Source organism: Lampris incognitus, chromosome 20 (assembly GCF_029633865.1).
Source record: "Lampris incognitus isolate fLamInc1 chromosome 20, fLamInc1.hap2, whole genome shotgun sequence".
Taxonomy (NCBI): domain Eukaryota; kingdom Metazoa; phylum Chordata; class Actinopteri; order Lampriformes; family Lampridae; genus Lampris; species Lampris incognitus.
This window is the reverse complement of record NC_079230.1, coordinates 940061-959273: the sequence shown is the minus strand read 5'-3', so window position 1 is coordinate 959273 and position 19213 is coordinate 940061. Positions and strand designations below refer to the sequence as shown.

Genomic DNA, 19213 nt, shown 5'->3' with positions numbered 1-19213 from the left:
GGTCAGCTTTCTGTTCTCTGACGAGGTCATCTCGAGTAACTGAACCGCGAAGTTTAGACAGGTGATCACTGGAGTTATCATCCACTGGACAAGGGACCACCAGAGGACCCACAGCAGCCGCGTGACTCATAGAGCGTGTTACAGCACAAGCTGGAAAAACCCCAGGGAAACACTTCTCACTCTCATCCGTGCAGAGGGGGACAGACGAAACAACCAGAGGTGGGGAAACGTCACGCCAAACGCGCCCACCAGCTAGATTATTCCCCAAAATAACCTCCACCCCCCGGCACAGGCAATGAAGGCCGCACCCCCATAACAACCTCTCTCTCTACCAGCTCAGAGGTAAATACGAGCCTATGTAAGGGAACCGACAAGGTGTTAAGTCCTATACCCCGGATCAGGACACTGTCACCTGTATCCGTCACCCGAGAAAAGGGCAGCACAGATTGCAAAACTGATGCGCCAGTGTCGTGCAATATTTTTACTGGCACTTTCTCCTCACTGCCAACAATAGACACAAAGCCATTCGTAATGAACGGTGCATAATCTGAACCAGCCGGGGTTTTCTCGACTGGATGCAGGTCAGGAGATAACACAGGAATAGACCAGTTGTCAGCTGAAACCACAAGTACGCCGCTCTGGTGGCCGAGCGGAATAAACCGCCGTTCTTGCAATCCGCTCGTCACGTGGCTGGGAGGTTCGTATCCCAGACTCGCCGTAACCGGTCACGGCCAGAACGTCCACGGGGTAAGGCCTTCATTAGGCCACCCTTACCCGAGGGATAGTGGGTGTAGATTGGTGTAGTGTTCAGGGACTCGTCGTTCTCCAGCGACCCCTCTGGCCCACCCGGGCGCCTGCAGCCAAGAAACTGAAAGCATTGTCCCTACGCCTCCTTCGCGGCTTGAAGATGATGCAATCCATGCGAGGCTTCAGCGTGTAAAATAGCGAGAGCAGCCGACACGAGTTTGAAGGAAGCTGGTGTTACGCCTATCTCCTTCCTGTGGAAACGTGAGCCAGGGGAGTTATTCGACAAGAGTTCCAGCCATATGCCATTGGTTAATCGGGTGGGATAAGGGGAAAAACTAGAAATAAATTTATAAAAAAAAAACCCCGCATGTACAGCAGATTTCACCTTGGTGCTAGGCGGCGACTTAGAGGCTTTGGCTCTCAGGACAGGACCCTCATCCTTCCAGTGACCCCCTACCCTGACAGTAGTTACAGACTCTATGAAAGTCACCCTTCCCTCGGGAACTACCATCAGATTTAACAGACGGCTACTTGTTCCCAGCACCACGTCTAGCGTGGCGAGCTTCAAATGAACTCTCCTTCTCATTACATCTCCAGTCACGAGCACGGGTTTCCACCAAACGACGCCCTTGTGCGTTAACACAAATTCACCGGCCAAACCAGCAGCCTCTGCGGCTGTATCTACCTCTTTAAGACAGACTGCGAGACGCTCCGGGACAGAATGTTTAAATTGCTTCAATATAACCAACTGACACAACGCATCAAACGTGGACACGTCAGAGGCAGTGCACCAGCGACCACACTGCATAGTCATTTCATGGACAAAGTCAACATGAGATTGTTTATCCTTTCGTTTTAAGCATCTAAACCGCTGGCGATAAGCCTCGGGGACGAGCTCATAGGCTCTCAAAATCGCAGTTTTAACTGTCGTGTAATCCTCGCTCTCAGTAACGCTCAAAGCAGAGTAGGCTTCTCGAGCTCTACCCGTTAACACACTTTGTAGAAGCAGTACGCGGTCCAAATCAGACCAACCTCTAGTCTCAGCGACTCACTCAAATAATACAAAGAACGTATTTAGATCATCCTCATTAAACTTAGGCACAAGCCACAGATTTCCAGTCACATCGCTTCCCCTAGGGCATTCGGGAGTAGGAGAGCCCTCCACCATTTTACCTTCCCTAATCAACACCAAACACTCCAATTGGAATTCTAGTCTTAACTTTTCGAGCACATTCTTAGCTTCCTCCGCCTCTCTGTCTTTCTGTTGCTCAGCTCTATCAAACTCAAGTTGCATAAATAACAACTCCCTTTGTTATTCAAACGTCAAATTACTACTCATAGGCAGAACAGCAGGTGACGTAGCTGACATATGAGGAAGTGGACTAGCCTCACTCTTAATGACACTGGTCTCCTTGAGCTTGTCAGACAGAAAAGACCTAAGACTCTCTTTGTTTCTGGAACTAGTTATCTTAATCTCCAAGGCCTCTGCAATTTGCATAAACTGGTCCCTCGTACATTTACCCAACAAGTCATCGGACGGCTGCTGGACAAACTTGTCCACTAGAGTAGCCATACTAACCAAAGTCGTGCATATCGAGTAACTACGACAACAATGTGCCTCACTCCTCCACCTGCTGAAACACACCAAACAAAAACGGAGGCAACTGTGCTAATCCCGCCAAGCGCAGGGACAGAGATATCAAAGAGGAGTTTCCCCAAGCCCTAGATAACTCACCCTAGTCTTCGTGGTGGGTATTTACGCACTATATACAGCTGGCTTGCTCAGAATAACCAGCGCGCTGACGACTCTTAGAACCATGGCCGTGCTCCCAAGACAAGATGCTCTGACCACTAGCGCCACACAAAAATAACAAACTAAACAAACAAACGCCCAACATACCCCAACAAAGGGAATACACCACTTATGCCTACGTGGGGGTAATAGAAGGCAACAGTTCCGGGTAGCAAAAAAAAGCCCAAATCTCTAACCACTGTACAAGGAATAACCAACACTCACCCCTAGGTCTGATGTCCTAACAGGTAACAGAGCAAAGTGTCCCCGGCCTGGGCGGATGGCTGGAGACAAACCGTGGTCCTCTTTCCAACGCAGCACAAAAAACGAACAGGCGCATCAACAACGCCCACAAAATACCCAAATGGACTCCCAACAGCACGCAGCAAATGATATCACTAACAAAATCATAACCACTGCCAAGCAGTGAAACGAACAAAACGGGCTAACAAACAAAAAGCAATTGGCTACTACGGGCGGTAGGCTACAATGATGGCCTGGTTCAAACCCAGATCCCGGACGAGCCCCCACTTGTTACAACCCCCAGCTCAAGGGACGTAACAAAAGAAGGGAGACAAGTCGACGTTTATAATAATAATCTAAATCTTAAATAAAACACAAAAAAAAAATGAATAAAGTTCAAAAAACAATGTGCTGGTCGGAGAGAGGAAGCGGTGGGATCCGGAAGTCTCAGGAAGTGCGCAGATCCACCGGAAGCCTCCCTGGAGCGCGGGAACAACAAAGCGCGAAACACGCCAACCTGAAACTGAAACGGAGACAAAGCCAGCAAGCAGGAAGAGGAGGCTGTAACTATATATATATATATATATATATATGTATATGTACACACACACACACACACACACATACATACATATACATATTACATGTTATATATCATATATTATATAATATTATATAATATATAATAATACTATGTATTTTCCTCTCTCATTGTGCCACTTAGCTGAAGAGTTTAGCTGCTATGAGGCTGAGGAGCTGCCTTATCTCCCCGAGGTCAGGATTGCTGCTGGTGGGGCCTTTAAGTGCTGCGGCATAGCTCTGCTGCTGCTTTGGGCTGGGGCTCTGTGTGTGTGGTACTGGGCTGTATGCCTGTGGGGTGGTGTCCGGTCTGCGTTGGCTGGGTCCCAGGTCAGGGTGTTGCGGCGCAGGTCTAGGCTGGTGGTGTTGATGCTGTGCTGTGGGTTGTCTCGGCGGTGTAGTAGAGTAGGGTCCACTGGCATGCTGAACTGTGGGTCGTCTTGGTGGTGGAGAAGAGTAGGATCTGCTGGCATGGTGAGCTGGGGGTCATCTCGGTGGTGGAGAAGGGTAGAGTCTGCTGGCATGGGGTCCATAAGGTCCTCTGCTCTTCCTGGGAGGACTGCTGCTGAGGCTGCGACCGAGGGCCACGTCTTTCAGGGTTTTTGCAAAGATGCTAACTATTTCCTTGTGACGGTGGACATGGTCATAACGCTCATAGATTCTTAGGGTGGGGTGATGAGCCAGGTGGACATTTTACATGTGGGAGCATCAGCGAGAGATTTCTCCATTGATCCGCTGAATGGTCATGGGGTGGAAGTCTGTCCTCGGCAGGAGGGTTGACAATGTTATTCTGCTGTTAGGGAAGGTGTTCGAGGCTTTTTGGGCCACCCTCCTAACTGACTCGGCCACTTTCTCTTGCTGTGCCTTCAGGTCATTGATGCCAGTGTGTATGATAATGTTACTGGGATCACCTAGATTGGATTCGGTCAGCAGCTGCAGGGCATCGTCTGTCTTAGCACACCAGACCTTAGTGACTCTGCCACCAGGAAATAGTTTCTGCTCATTAATAAATTTGCTGTTAGAGTTGATGAGGATGACTGTGTCGACGTCTGTGCATTTGTCTGTCTTGGCTTTTTCTTTTTTCTGGGGCCTGGGCATGTCAGATTCTGTGGGCAGTGGTGATGATGGACCAGTGGTGTGTGTTTGAGTGCTGGAGGGGCCTGGCATGGAGTGAGGAGTGGGTGGGATTACCTGGGCTGTAGTCGAGGTGGTAGCGGTGGACATGCTTGGCTGTGGGGTCGGGAGTTGGGCGTGGTTGCTGCTGGAGGCTTGGAGGTTGCGTACATCCTCTCTCAGGCTGTGGACAGTCCTTTCACTGAGGAGCAGCTCCTCTCTGACAGTTGCCAGCTCCCTCCTCAGGGTCTCTCTGTCCTCCTGTAGTCCCTGCACCTCTCCTCTCAGCTCCTTCAGGGAGGCACTGAACTCCTCTTTGAGTTGGCCAAGCTGCTCTTTCAGCTGTTGTGTGAGTTCAGGTGTTGTGGTGTGGGACAAGCTCTACCTCCTGTGAACACACACTCTGCTTCAATAGGGACCTGTGTTCTCTTCTGTGTCTCTCTGCTCCGTGTGCCCCTTCCCTGTCTCTCTGCCTTTGTCCATTACAGAGTCATGCTGTGGGGCTTTCTCAGTCTGTACCAGGGTTTTGATAGTGTTAAAGTCCACCTGGACAGATGTGAGGACAGCCTCGCTGCCTTGAAACATTATAATCTCGGTTTGGTAGACATTGACAGTGAGGACTGTGTTGTTACTGTCTCCATTCTCGTGTATGGTGATCTGCCTGCCAATACAGATGCCTCTCTTTTTTAAAATGTGTAATGCTTGCAGATTGCTGTGTGCCAGCTATTAGTGCACTCCGTGTACAGCAGCAGGTTGGTCATGACTTGCCTGTCTTGGATCTGAGCATAGTCTGCTGTTAGAGACTCAGGATTAGTCATTTAAAGTTTATGTTTGTGTGCCTTTTTGGCTGCTGCACTCTTCAGCTCTTTGGGATAGGAGAGGAGGGGGGGGGGCGGGCGGCTCTCCCCCACTGCTGCTGCCTCAGAAAATGGATACATTCTGCCAACTGTCACTTTCCCACTGTCACTCTGCTAGTCAGTTAGCTTAGCAATGGATCTTAGCTCTTGCAGATTAAAAAACAGGATTACTTGTTTTGTAAAGTAAAATTCAACTTTTTCCTGAGTGGAGTAGGAGCCTACCTTTGTAACTGTTTTTTTGTTGTTTTTTTGGTTGTTGTTGTTTTGTTATATTTCTTTCTGTCTTAGATTTCCTACTGTCCTGTTATCCTGATCCTGATAGTTGCAATAGCTGGCTAGCAGTGGCTCCCTGTTGCTAGCCAGCTGATCTGCTCCTTCCTTTGAAAAGAAAAATGCTGTTTTAGCAAAGGAAATATAGTGTAAAAAATATATTAAAAACTTCAGGTTCCTCTCTGGGTTTCTCTCTCTCTCTCTCCCTCTCCCTCTCTCTCTGGAGAAAAAGCTCCGTTTGCCTGGGGGGTTTATTTGGAAGGTGGGGGGGGCTGAAATAGCTATGAGTGTTTCTAGGTGCTCAGTCTGTTGTTCTTAAAAACTGGGAAATGTTCTTGAAAAGGTCAAAGTTCAGTTGGCAAAGTGGAAGTGGATTTTAACCGAGATGTCCTACAGAGGTCGAGTCCTGATGGTCAACCACTTGATATCATCAATGTTATGGCATCACCTGTTGGTTGTTGATCCCCCACCAGACCTGCTGTCCAAGATCCAGGCTCTTCTTGTCAACTTCTTCTGGGACAAACTGCACTGGATGCCTCAGTGTGTGCTGTACCTGCCGAGGGTTGAAGGAGGGCAGGGCCTGATCTACCTGAGCAGCAGGGGGGCTACCTTCCGTTTCCAGTTCCTGCAAAGGTTTCTGTACGGTCCTCCTGAGTTAGTGTGGAGGTCGCTGGCTTGCTTAAAGCAGCTTAGCATCAGGGACCTACCTGACTTCTACTGTGGGCTGTTCAAGGTGTGGAATTTGTTAAACAAAGAGAGACTGAGACAACACGGCTCTTTGTTTTGGCTGCTCCAGGAACCAATCATACATGGCATCTGTTTCAGTGAAGTCTGTCAAGTGGGGCCGACTCTGCTGAGGCGGTTCTGTGTGTTGAACGTGGTGACTCTGTGACATGTAGTCAGCTTGCAGGCCCAGACATGGACAATGCAGCTCCTCTTGCCCCCCGCTTGGGACTGAAATCAACTCGTGTCCTCACTCTGCTGCTTAATAAATGGAGAGAAGCTCTCACAAGTCGTGAGCGGATGCTGTTGATCCAGCATTATAATGGCTCTATTAGACCTGATGAGACTGATGTTTTCCCTTCAATGAATCGTCTGTGAATGTTCTCATTCATCCAGGTCATGGTTATCCAAAGCTATTGTTATGCGTGGACAGCACAGGAGAGCCACGCATATCAATAGCTCCGATAACGACGGGCGCGGCCAAACATCGGTACACAAAAGAGCCACTCATATCTATGGCTCTGTTAGTGACGGGCGTTGGTAAACATCGGATCACAAAGAGCCACACATATCAATAGCTCTGACAACGACTCCTAGAGGATAAATATCTGAGTCTCATCAGCAGCCAGTCAGACTAGCTTGGTCTAGTCAGAAAGGCACGAACTGAGGAAGCCTCTTGGATAAGAGGTGAAACGTCTTCATGGATATATACCAAGTCCAGTTGCACTTGATTCAACTCCTTTGGATCCCTTCAATGAACATTTCCCCAGATTTTAAGGACTGTACAGGACCTCTTTTAAAAGTGAGAATCCCTCTGTGTTTTCTTTTCAGGATCCAAATGGAAGGTCAGTGTACAAAATGTTTGTTAAAGTTCTGCACAGGGACAAATTACATGGTAAACCTTACACCCCATGGAGGGCTCACCTAGGTCTGAGGGACAGAGTTGGTCCTGAGTGGAGAGTGCTGTACAAACCACCATTGGTTGAAAGAGCTGCAGACCTGCAGTGGAGGGTTTTACATGGTGTCGTGGCTGTTAATGCTTTTGTCTCTGTTATTAATTCTGAAGTTAGCCATGAGTGTCCATTTTGCTCTACTGGTGAAACTGTCTTTCATTGCTTCATGGAATGTTGTTGACTGCTGCCACTTTTTACTTTGCTGGAAAATGTTTTTGGGATGTTTGGGGAGGTCTTTTCCAAACCCATGTTCCTTCTGGGCTACAGGTACTCTCGGAAAAACAAGGTCAAATGCAGCTTCTTAATTTCGTTCGGGGGACTGCAAAGATGGCCGTGTGCCTGAGCAGGAGAAACAGAATGGAGGACGCTGGGGATGATGATGATGCTGTTTTTGTGTTTGTAAAAATGTTAAGAGCTCGTTAAAAGTAGATTTTTGCTACTTCACAATGATGGAAGATCTGGAAAGTTTTCACAGTGTGTGGTGTTGTAAAAATGTACTTTGCTGTGTTGTTGATGGTGAGCTGATCTTGGGGAGTGTCCTGAGATGATTTACATTCTGTCAATCTTGTCTTACTGACCATGTTGGGTTTTTTGTTGTTGTAACTTCTTTGTAATTTTTATTAAAGTATTGTTGAAAATCAAAAAATCCCACCCCCTCTCTCTCTCGCTCTCTCTCTGTCTCTCTTCGTCTCTCTCTCTCTCTTCCAAGTGTGCATCTCCCTCTCCTCTGTGGTTGAATCAAGCACTGTTCTTCCCTCATTGGAACTACATCCCGCAAAATGCACCAGGGGACAATCAGGAAGAGAAAAGGGGCTACCTGGAGCTGATTGGCTGTCCTCTGCCGCTGCATCTGAGTCCTGAACAGAGACTGGCTGCTGGTCCTGGATGGGTGGAACTTCCAGGCGCAGTTGGTCTCAAAGAGGCTTCTGTACATCTACATGTGCACAACAGGTGTGTGTATGTGTGTGTGTGTGTGTGTCTGTGTGTGTGTGTCCATGTGTCTGTGTGTCTGTGTTCAACATAATTTTCCAGATTTTAGAATCAAAATACCAAAGATTTTCTCAAAAGTCCACTTTCACAATCCCGATTTCATCGGAATTGTGAGTTTAGATGCATCCTGTGCTGCTGACTTCATGTAAAAGAAAGGAGGTCTGAATTTACAAACCACTGTATGGGCTAGAACAGAATTTACAAACCACTAGATGGGCTAGAAAAGAATTTACAAACCACTAGATGGGCTAGAAAAGAATTTACAAACCACTAGATGCGCTAGAAAAGAATTTACAAACCACTAGATGGGCTAGAAAAGAATCTACAAACCACTGGATGGGCTAGAAAATAATTTACAAACCACTGGATGGGCTGGAAAATAATTTACAAACCACTAGATGGGCTAGAAAAGAATTTACAAACCACTAGATGGGCTAGAAAAGAATTTACAGGCCACTAGATGCGCTAGAAAAGAATTTGCAAACCACTAGACGGGCTAGAAAAGAATCTACAAACCACTGGATGGGCTAGAAAATAATTTACAAACCACTAGATGGGCTAGAAAATAATTTACAAACCACTAGATGGGCTAGAAAAGAATCTACAGACCACTGGATGAGCTAGAAAAGAATTTACAAAGCACCCAGATGGGCTAGAAAAGAATCTACAAACAACTGGACGGGCTAGAAAAGAATCTACAAACCACTAGATGGGCTAGAAAAGAATTTACAAGCCACTAGATGGGCTAGAAAAGAAATTACAAACCACTGGATGGGCTAGAGAAGAATTTACAGACCACTGGATGGGCTAGAAAAGAATTTACAGGCCACTAGATGCGCTAGAAAATAATTTGCAAACCACTAGACGGGCTAGAAAAGAATCTACAAACCACTGGATGGGCTAGAAAAGAATTTACAAACCACTAGATGGGCTAGAAAATAATTTACAAACCACTAGATGGGCTAGAAAAGAATCTACAGACCACTGGATGAGCTAGAAAAGAATTTACAAAGCACCCAGATGGGCTAGAAAATAATCTACAAACAACTGGACGGGCTAGAAAAGAATCTACAAACCACTAGATGGGCTAGAAAAGAATCTACAAACCACTAGATGGGCTAGAAAAGAATTTACAAGCCACTAGATGGGCTAGAAAAGAATCTACAAACCACTGGATGGGCTAGAAAAGAATCTACAAACAACTGGACGGGCTAGAAAAAATCTACAAACCACTAGATGGGCTAGAAAAGAATTTACAAGCCACTAGATGGGCTAGAAAAGAAATTACAAACCACTGGATGGGCTAGAGAAGAATTTACAGACCACTGGATGGGCTAGAAAAGAATTTACAGGCCACTAGATGCGCTAGAAAAGAATTTGCAAACCACTAGACGGGCTAGAAAAGAATCTACAAACCACTGGATGGGCTAGAAAAGAATTTACAAACCACTAGATGGGCTAGAAAATAATTTACAAACCACTAGATGGGCTAGAAAAGAATCTACAGACCACTGGATGAGCTAGAAAAGAATTTACAAATCACCCAGATGGGCTAGAAAAGAATCTACAAACAACTGGACGGGCTAGAAAAGAATCTACAAACCACTAGATGGGCTAGAAAAGAATTTACAAGCCACTAGATGGGCTAGAAAAGAAATTACAAACCACTGGATGGGCTAGAGAAGAATTTACAGACCACTGGATGGGCTAGAAAAGAATTTACAGGCCACTAGATGCGCTAGAAAAGAATTTGCAAACCACTAGACGGGCTAGAAAAGAATCTACAAACCACTGGATGGGCTAGAAAAGAATTTACAAACCACTAGATGGGCTAGAACATAATTTACAAACCACTAGATGGGCTAGAAAAGAATCTACAGACCACTGGATGAGCTAGAAAAGAATTTACAAAGCACCCAGATGGGCTAGAAAAGAATCTACAAACAACTGGACGGGCTAGAAAAGAATCTACAAACCACTAGATGGGCTAGAAAAGAATTTACAAGCCACTAGATGGGCTAGAGAAGAAATTACAAACCACTGGATGGGCTAGAGAAGAATTTACAGACCACTGGATGGGCTAGAAAAGAATTTACAAACCACTAGATGGGCTAGAAAATAATTTACAAACCACTAGGCGGGCTACAAAAGAATTTACAAACCACTGGATGGGCTAGAAAAGAATCTACAAACCACTAGATGGGCTAGAAAAGAATTTACAAAGCACTAGATGGGCTAGAAAAGAATTTACAAACCACTAGAGGGGCTAGAAAAGAATTTACAGACCACTGGATGGGCTAGAAAAGAATTTACAAACCACTAGATGGGCTAGAAAAGAATCTACAGACCACTGGATGAGCTAGAAAAGAATTTACAAAGCACCCAGATGGGCTAGAAAAGAATCTACAAACAACTGGACGGGCTAGAAAAGAATCTACAAACCACTAGATGGGCTAGAAAAGAATTTACAAGCCACTAGATGGGCTAGAAAAGAAATTACAAACCACTGGATGGGCTAGAGAAGAATTTACAGACCACTGGATGGGCTAGAAAAGAATTTACAGGCCACTAGATGCGCTAGAAAAGAATTTGCAAACCACTAGACGGGCTAGAAAAGAATCTACAAACCACTGGATGGGCTAGAAAATAATTTACAAACCACTAGATGGGCTAGAAAATAATTTACAAACCACTAGATGGGCTAGAAAAGAATCTACAGACCACTGGATGAGCTAGAAAAGAATTTACAAAGCACCCAGATGGGCTAGAAAAGAATCTACAAACAACTGGACGGGCTAGAAAAGAATCTACAAACCACTAGATGGGCTAGAAAAGAATTTACAAGCCACTAGATGGGCTAGAAAAGAAATTACAAACCACTGGATGGGCTAGAGAAGAATTTACAGACCACTGGATGGGCTAGAAAAGAATTTACAGGCCACTAGATGCGCTAGAAAAGAATTTGCAAACCACTAGACGGGCTAGAAAAGAATCTACAAACCACTGGATGGGCTAGAAAAGAATTTACAAACCACTAGATGGGCTAGAACATAATTTACAAACCACTAGATGGGCTAGAAAAGAATCTACAGACCACTGGATGAGCTAGAAAAGAATTTACAAAGCACCCAGATGGGCTAGAAAAGAATCTACAAACAACTAGACGGGCTAGAAAAGAATCTACAAACCACTAGATGGGCTAGAAAAGAATTTACAAACCACTAGATGGGCTAGAAAAGAATCTACAGACCACTGGATGAGCTAGAAAAGAATTTACAAAGCACCCAGATGGGCTAGAAAAGAATCTACAAACAACTGGACGGGCTAGAAAAGAATTTACAAACCACTGGATGGGCTAGAAAAGAATCTACAAACCACTAGATGGGCTAGAAAAGAATTTACAAAGCACTAGATGGGCTAGAAAAGAATTTACAAACCACTAGAGGGGCTAGAAAAGAATTTACAGACCACTGGATGGGCTAGAAAAGAATTTACAAAGCACTAGATGGGCTAGAAAAGAATTTACAAACCACTAGAGGGGCTAGAAAAGAATTTACAAAGCACTAGATGGGCTAGAAAAGAATTTACAAAGCACTAGATGGGCTAGAAAAGAATTTACAGATCACTGGATGGGCTAGAAAAGAATTTACAAAGCACTAGATGGGCTAGAAAAGAGCAGGAAGAGATTTCAGTACTTTGAATATTTTTTGCTATTATAAAACTGACGGTGTGCTTCCTTTGTGTCTGAAAACATGAATCTGTGCTGATAGTCAAGTATGTAGCAGGCGATGGCTATGGTATCATGAATGGCCTCCTTATACATTTTGGGGCATTCATAGGAAATTTGGGTAAACCAAATTCATCAGTTTCACATCTGAAGCTTTAAATTCTCGTTTACAGGGATTTCCGTCTTTGCTTTTTAGGGAAACACACATACAACAACTTTCAATAATACAGACATTTATTCATGGCTGAATGTCTGCCCACAATGGTGCAAATGAATAGATGGGAAATAGAATCAAATAGATGAATGAAGTGAATCCTTTTAACTGGCAGACGAGAGCCCACCACTTAGTCTGGCGATGGAGTAAAAGGGTATGTGATATTCAGACCTACCAAAGAAGACGAGACGCTATGAACGGGTGAAAATCTTTCTAAGGCTCAACGTTGAGAACTTAGATGACTGTTTGACATCAGCTCTGCTCAAACACAGCACACATGACTCCAGCCTACTTTACTTGAGATGATTTGGTGCGATGGAGGCAGGCTTGCCCCCAATATCCTTGTGGAAATTAACCCACAAGTGAGTCGAGGTTGCCTGCCAATGATGTTGAGCATGGCCGGTTTGTCATTGATGTCCCGCTACAGGTTGTATGTAGTGTACCTTGGGACACTGACTGGGTCTCTTAGCAACAATCAAATGCTGGTAGTGGAGTCTAGTAGTCCTTGGCAACAGTCTGGAGTTAGGAGGCGATGGGATCTTTGGTCTGTTGGAGCAATAGTCAAATAGTAATCCACTACACCAACCCGATCCAGCTTGGTAAAAACAATCTGAGAGTAATTTCGTTGGCCGGATGATAAAACTTCCAAAATGATCACATACAATACTCTCCTTGTGATCAAACTTGGCTTACTCACCTGAGAGGACATACAGAACTGAGGGTTGTTTCCAAAAAGGTATAAATAATAAAAAAGTTAAGTTAAGCATAACTTTGTGAAATAAAGAAAAAACATAAAAAGAAGTGAGAACTTGCAGAGAAAAAAAGAAAGAAAAATCAAGAAGAGTTTGAACAAAGAAACGGGGGGAAAAACCCCCAAACAAAAGCTTTAGGAAAAACTTGACCAAAGAAGCAGACCTGGCTATTTACCCACCTTGCTCTGGGCGCTCCACCAACGGGGCAGATGGTTTTCTACCGTGCGTTTTGATCCGCCTCCTTATTGGTATCCATTGGGTGATTTTAGGAGTGTGGATTATTTAATTCAGACTACAGGCACAAAGTCACCAGCTGAAACACCATGGACAGTAGAGAGTGGTTTTAAACATGGAGGATAGTGGTTTTTAACATGGGGAGTGTATTACAGTGTGTTGTCTAACACAGCAGAGAACAGATGATTAAACAGCAATCATTCTATGACGTCAAATACTGATCCAAAATGACACTTATCTAAACATGACTCTAGCGAGACCAGTTTCTATAGCTACTGTCAGTAGATGAGCAGAAGTAACTAGCGACTCATTGACTACCATATGATAGCAATACCATCTTATACGAGAAGTAAAATAAAATGAAAGGAAATGGTCAAATCAAACAATAAAACACAGATAACAGCTTATCGTTTTACCCAAGAGACCTAACCACCTATGGCCGCTAGATGGCAGTATGGTTACTCTGGCCACTAGATGGCAGTATGGTTACTATGGCCACCAGATGGCAGTGTGGTTACTATGGCCACTAGATGGCACAGTATCGTTACGATGGTCACTAGATGGCAGTATCGTTACAATGGCCACTAGATGGCAGTGTGTTTACATGGTGGAAATGCAGTTAAAACCTTGAATCGATACCTGCCAATTTAAGCATTATATCTTTTGATGGCAGCTGACTCTGGGCTCTTAACCATACTTGTCCTCCTTGATCTGAGTGCAGCCTTTGATACCATCTCACACAGCATCCTCCTAGAAAGATTAGCTTCCACTGGAATAACTGGCACCCCCCCTTGACTGGTTTAGCTCATATTTCTCTGGCCGCACTCAGTTTGTCCAACTTAAAAATTTGAGATCTCAGTCCTTTCTTGTTACTACCGGACTCTGTATTGGGACCCCTCCTATTTATTATTTACCTACTACCTCTTGGCCACATTTTCAGGAAATTTGGCATTCAATTTCACTGCTATACGGATGACACCCAGCTTTATCTATCCATCAGACCTACCTCCACTCTTCCGCCCACTTCCCTTTCTGACTGCTTACTAGAAATTAAATCCTGGTTTTCATACCACTTCCTCAAACTTAATAGTGATAAAACTGACGTCTTTTTAGTTGGCAGTAAATCTACTTTGGCCAAAACTGATAGTTTTTCTGTTACTATTGACAATTCTATAGTTCCCCCATCGCCTCAGGTTAAGAGTCTGGGTGTCATCCTGGACAGCACATGATCTTTTGAAGCCCACATCAACAATGTTACTCGGTCTGAATACTTCCACCTACGCAATATTTATCATCTTCGGCCATCACTTACACCTAAAAGCACAGCCATACCCACTTACACGCTGGTTACACCACGGATTGACGACTGTAATTCTGTCCTCTTTGGTCTTCCACAAAAGTGTCTTCATAAGCTTCAATTGGTCCAGAATTCAGCTGCCCGTATCATCACCAGAACTCCTTCCATAGATGATATCACTCCTGTTCTTCAGCAACTCCATTGGCTTCCTGTTTCTACCGTATTGATTTCAAGATTCTGCTCCTCACCATTAAGGCCCTTAGCTCCTTTATAGCTTTCCAAACTCCTTCATATCTGCACACCCTCCTGCACTCTCAGATCCTCTTCTGCTCTCCAACTCACTACACCACCAGCCTACTTGACTACCATGGGGACTAGAGCCTTCAGTCATTCTGCCCCCCACCTTCACTACCATGGGGACTAGAGCCTTCAGTCATTCTGCCCCCCGCCTATGGAACTCTCTCCCGCAAGAAATTTGCAACATTGACTCTCTTTCAACCTTCAAATCCCATCTCAGGTCGCACCTTTTCGAAATGGCATATTCAGCCTGATCCACGCTTCATTGAGTTTTGTGCAGATGTTGATTTTATACTTATACTTATCTGTTGTGTTAACTTTTTATTGTCTACCCTGCTTTGTTTTGATTTTACGCTGTCTAATACAGTGCTGCTTGTTTTTTTGTTTTTTTTTTAAACTGTGTTCTGTAAGGTGTCCTTGAGTGTTTTGAAAGGCGCCCACAAATAAAATGCATTATTATTATTATTATTATTATAATTATGGTGCCGGTGGTGCAGTGGTTAGCGCGGTTGCCTCACAGCAAGAAGGTCCTGGGTTCGAGCCCCGGGGTAGTCCAACCTTGGGGTTGTCCCGGGTCGTCCTCTGTGTGGAGTTTGCATGTTCTCCCCGTGTCTGCGTGGGTTTCCTCCGGGGGCTCCGGTTTCCTCCCACAGTCCAAAGACATGTAGGTCAGGTGAATTGGTAGTACTAAATTGTCCCTAGGTATGAATGGGTGTGTGTGTTTATGTTGGCCCTGTGGTGGCCGGGCGGCCTGTCCAGGGTGTCTCCTTGCCTGCTGCCCAAAGACTGCTGGGATAGGCTCCAACATCCCCGTGACCCTGAGAGCAGGATAAGCGGGATGGATAATGGATGGATGGGTGAATTCTGGTGCCTACATCATTGTTCATGAAATTGGTTGCTGAGTAATTCTAGTTGGGTTGCTAGAGGGTTGAACTATGAATTCATATCAATTCAGACATGTACAGAAACAAAGAGTATGTCAGGACTGTTTGAATCTATGACTTCAGATCAGCTGAACATCTAGCTGGCACATTTCAGAGAGGAGTTTGGAGGGTTGTGTGTGTGTGTGTGTGTGTGTGTGTGTGTGTGAGAGAGAGAGAGAGAGAGTTAGGTAGAGGCAGGGACAGAGAGACAGAGAGAGGAGAGAATGAAACTTTACTTGATCAATTCAATTAATAGTCCTGAATAAGAGAAAACGTGTTTAACCTCAAATACACAACTCCCATCTTCAGGAATGATGAGATGAAAAAGTTCTTCCTCCTCTGTAGAAAATAGTTCTTGTCTTGTGTGGACATGGGATTAATGCCTCCCTGTGATCAACGCTGAAGATAACCTGGAAAGGTCGTTAAGTGTTCTCGTGTCCTGCTATAAATTGGATCATCACATCAAAACTATGACTCCTTCAGAAGGTCCTCTGGTCTGGTTGATGTCAGTTTGGCAGCTTTATGTGGGTTGGGTCAAAGGCCACTTTGCAAACTCAGTTAGTATATGAGAAGACTTTGCTTACTTATCTCTGGTGAAATTCCAAAGGGGGAAAGAGAGAGAGACAGAGAGAGCAAGGGGGGGGGGCAAGGGACATGGAGACAAAAGGGGGTCCTCGCTACAAGTCTATTTAATTGGCTGCCTCGCGAACCTTGCTACTGTCAGTGGTAGCGTCATTACAGTGACAACTGTCAACTTTCACTGTGTAGTCTTAGATGGTTCTTATTATTATCAGTATTTAGTAGGACTATATTTTCTATTTTACACAAGTTCAGTGATTGGACAAGTACATTACCTCTTTACTTATGTGATGTATCCTTTGTCTAAAATGTCCCACATGTAGCACTAAGTATTAATGCTATCTCTAACAGGTAGCTCTTATCGTATAGCAGCTAGCATGCTGCCTGTAACATGTAGCATGTGGATAGCGTCCATACTGATCAGCCAAAACATTAAAACCACTTGCCACGTAGGTCCCCCTCGTGCTGCCAAAACTGCTCTGACCCGTTGAGACATGGACTCCACAAGACCTCTGAACGTGTCCTCTGGTGTCTGACACCAAGACGTTAGCAGCAGATCCTTAAAGTCCTGTAAGTGGTGAGGTGGGGCCTCCATGGATCACACTTGTTTTTCCAGCACATACCACAGATGCTGGATCAGATTGAGATCTGGGGAGTTTTGAGGCCAGGGCAACACCTTGAACTCTTCATCACTGCCACCAGGGAATACCGTTGCCATGAAGGGGTCTACCTGGTCTGTAACGATGTTTAGGTAGGGGGTACGTGTCAAAGTAAGATCCACATGAATGCCAGGACCCAAGGTTTCCCAGCAGAATGTTGCCCAGAGCATCACACTGCCTCCACCAGCTTGCCTTCTTTCCATAGTGCATCCTGGTCCCATCTCTTCCCCAGGCAAACAACACACACACACACACACACACACACACCCTGCCGTCCACATGATGTAAAAGAAAACGTGATTCATCAGACCAGGCCACCTTCTTCCACTGCTCAGTGGTCCAGTTCTGATGCTCCTGTGCCCATTGTAGGTGCTTTTGGCAGCGGACGGGGGTCATCATGGGCACTCTGACCGGTCTGCAGCTACGCAGCCCCATACCTAGCAGGGTGCAGTGCTAGAAGAGCTACAGTAGCTCTTCTGTGGGATCGGACCAGACGGGCTAGCCTTCACTCCCCATGCACATTAATGAGCCTTTGGCGCCCATGACCCTGTCACCGGTTCACTGGTTGTCCTTCCTTGGACCACTTTTGGTAGGTACTAACCACTGCATACTGGGAACTCCCAACAAGACCTGCTGTTTTGGAGATGCTCTGACCCAGTCATCTAGCCACCACAATTTGTCCCTCATCCAAGTTGCTTCAAGAACTGACTGTTCACTCTCTGCCTAGTATCTGCCACCCCTTGACAGGTGCCGTTGTAACGAGATAATGTTATTCACTGACCTGTCAGGGGTTCTAATGTTTTGGCTGATTGGTGTATACCGAATTGCTCCAGATAAACTGATCAAACTTCTGTCTACTTCTTTACCTGTCTGGGCCTCTGCCTGTGTGTCTTCCAGGCGTCGCGGTGTCCGACTGACGGTCAGAGGTTCAGTGTGTTCAGTTGGCCCCCTGTTGGTCATCGCCGGTACTACCTTCTTCTGCCTCAGACTCACAGACGACACACACACTCTGCCTGTCCTTGTCAAGGTGAGCACGCTGTGTGTGTGTGTGTTTATCTATAGCAGCTACACAACAGACTAGAAGATGAAGTTCTGTGTTACACTACGTAGTCCTCAGAGCCTTAATAAACTGTCCTTTAAATCAGATGGTTTTAGACAAGGATGACAGAAGGGACCCAGATCAGATTTCAGTAAATCAGCTGTGTTGTTGTCAAGAGGAACCCTCCCTAATCTCTCTCCTCTTCTCTCTCCTAGGAGCCCACTTGTTTATGGTGGAGGGAGTGTGTGTGTGTGGACCAGTGTGTGTGTCTGACGTTGCTGCGTGTGTGTGTGCTGCAGGGATGGAGAGGAAACAGTCTTCTGTGTGCCACCAGTCAGTCCAAGCTTTATACACTACCACCTGACACAAACACACTAACACACACACCAACACTCACCACGCAACAATCACACACAACAACACTCACCACACAAACAACACACACCACACAACCAACACACACACCAACACTCACCACGCAACCAACACACACCACACAACCAACACACACACCAACACTCACCACACAACAATCACACACACCAACACACACCACACAAACAACACACATACCAATACTCACCATGCAACAATCACATACACCAACACATGCCACGCAACCAACACACAAATCAACACATACACCAACACACACAACACAACCAGCACACACCATGCAATTAACAGACACACAGAAGTCATGTGATGAGGAGAGCTCGGAAGAGGTGGGGCTAGAGAGTGCTGTTGTCCAATCAGCTGTCAGGATTAAACAGTCTAAAGTCATCAGTTACCAGGTAAGATTCAGTACAGGAAATACAGCCCTCTGATTGGCTCTTCTGGTGTACATTTTTTACATTCAGACTGTATAGTGTTTTCAGTTGTGTTGGGCTACGGGTTCCAGTCCCTGTGTAATGCAAGGCACTTGAAATCACATTTAAAGCATCGCAAAATTCCTCAGTGTGACGCACATCTGAATGAAAGAGATTGGTTGGGTGGGATTTATGGAGGGGCGGGAGATTGATTTGACTGACAGCCAATCTTAAATAAATACACGAATGAAACTTGCGTGCAACAACGTTAATGTTGTGTCATACCTCAAATGAAAGAGCACTGGCAGAGTTTCTCCTCCATCTTGACCACATCTACAGGAGTGAGCGGGGCTTTCTTAAAGTGGCAGCCCCGCTTAAATCTGATTGGTTATTGCATTTCATTACACTCAAAGACT

General features: G+C 45.3%; 1 protein-coding gene across 2 annotated transcripts in view; it reads left to right on the top strand.

Moving 5' to 3' along the window:
* ctc1 (CTS telomere maintenance complex component 1) overlaps positions 1–19213 on the top strand; it is a 146919-nt gene that overhangs the window by 53935 nt on the left and 73771 nt on the right. For both annotated transcript variants that reach the window (XM_056300419.1, XM_056300418.1), the window contains exons 5-7: positions 7987–8228; positions 17847–17976; positions 18204–18782. In XM_056300419.1, coding sequence (XP_056156394.1) covers positions 7987–8228; positions 17847–17976; positions 18204–18782 — 951 coding nt within the window. The remainder of the gene's footprint in view (positions 1–7986; positions 8229–17846; positions 17977–18203; positions 18783–19213) is intronic.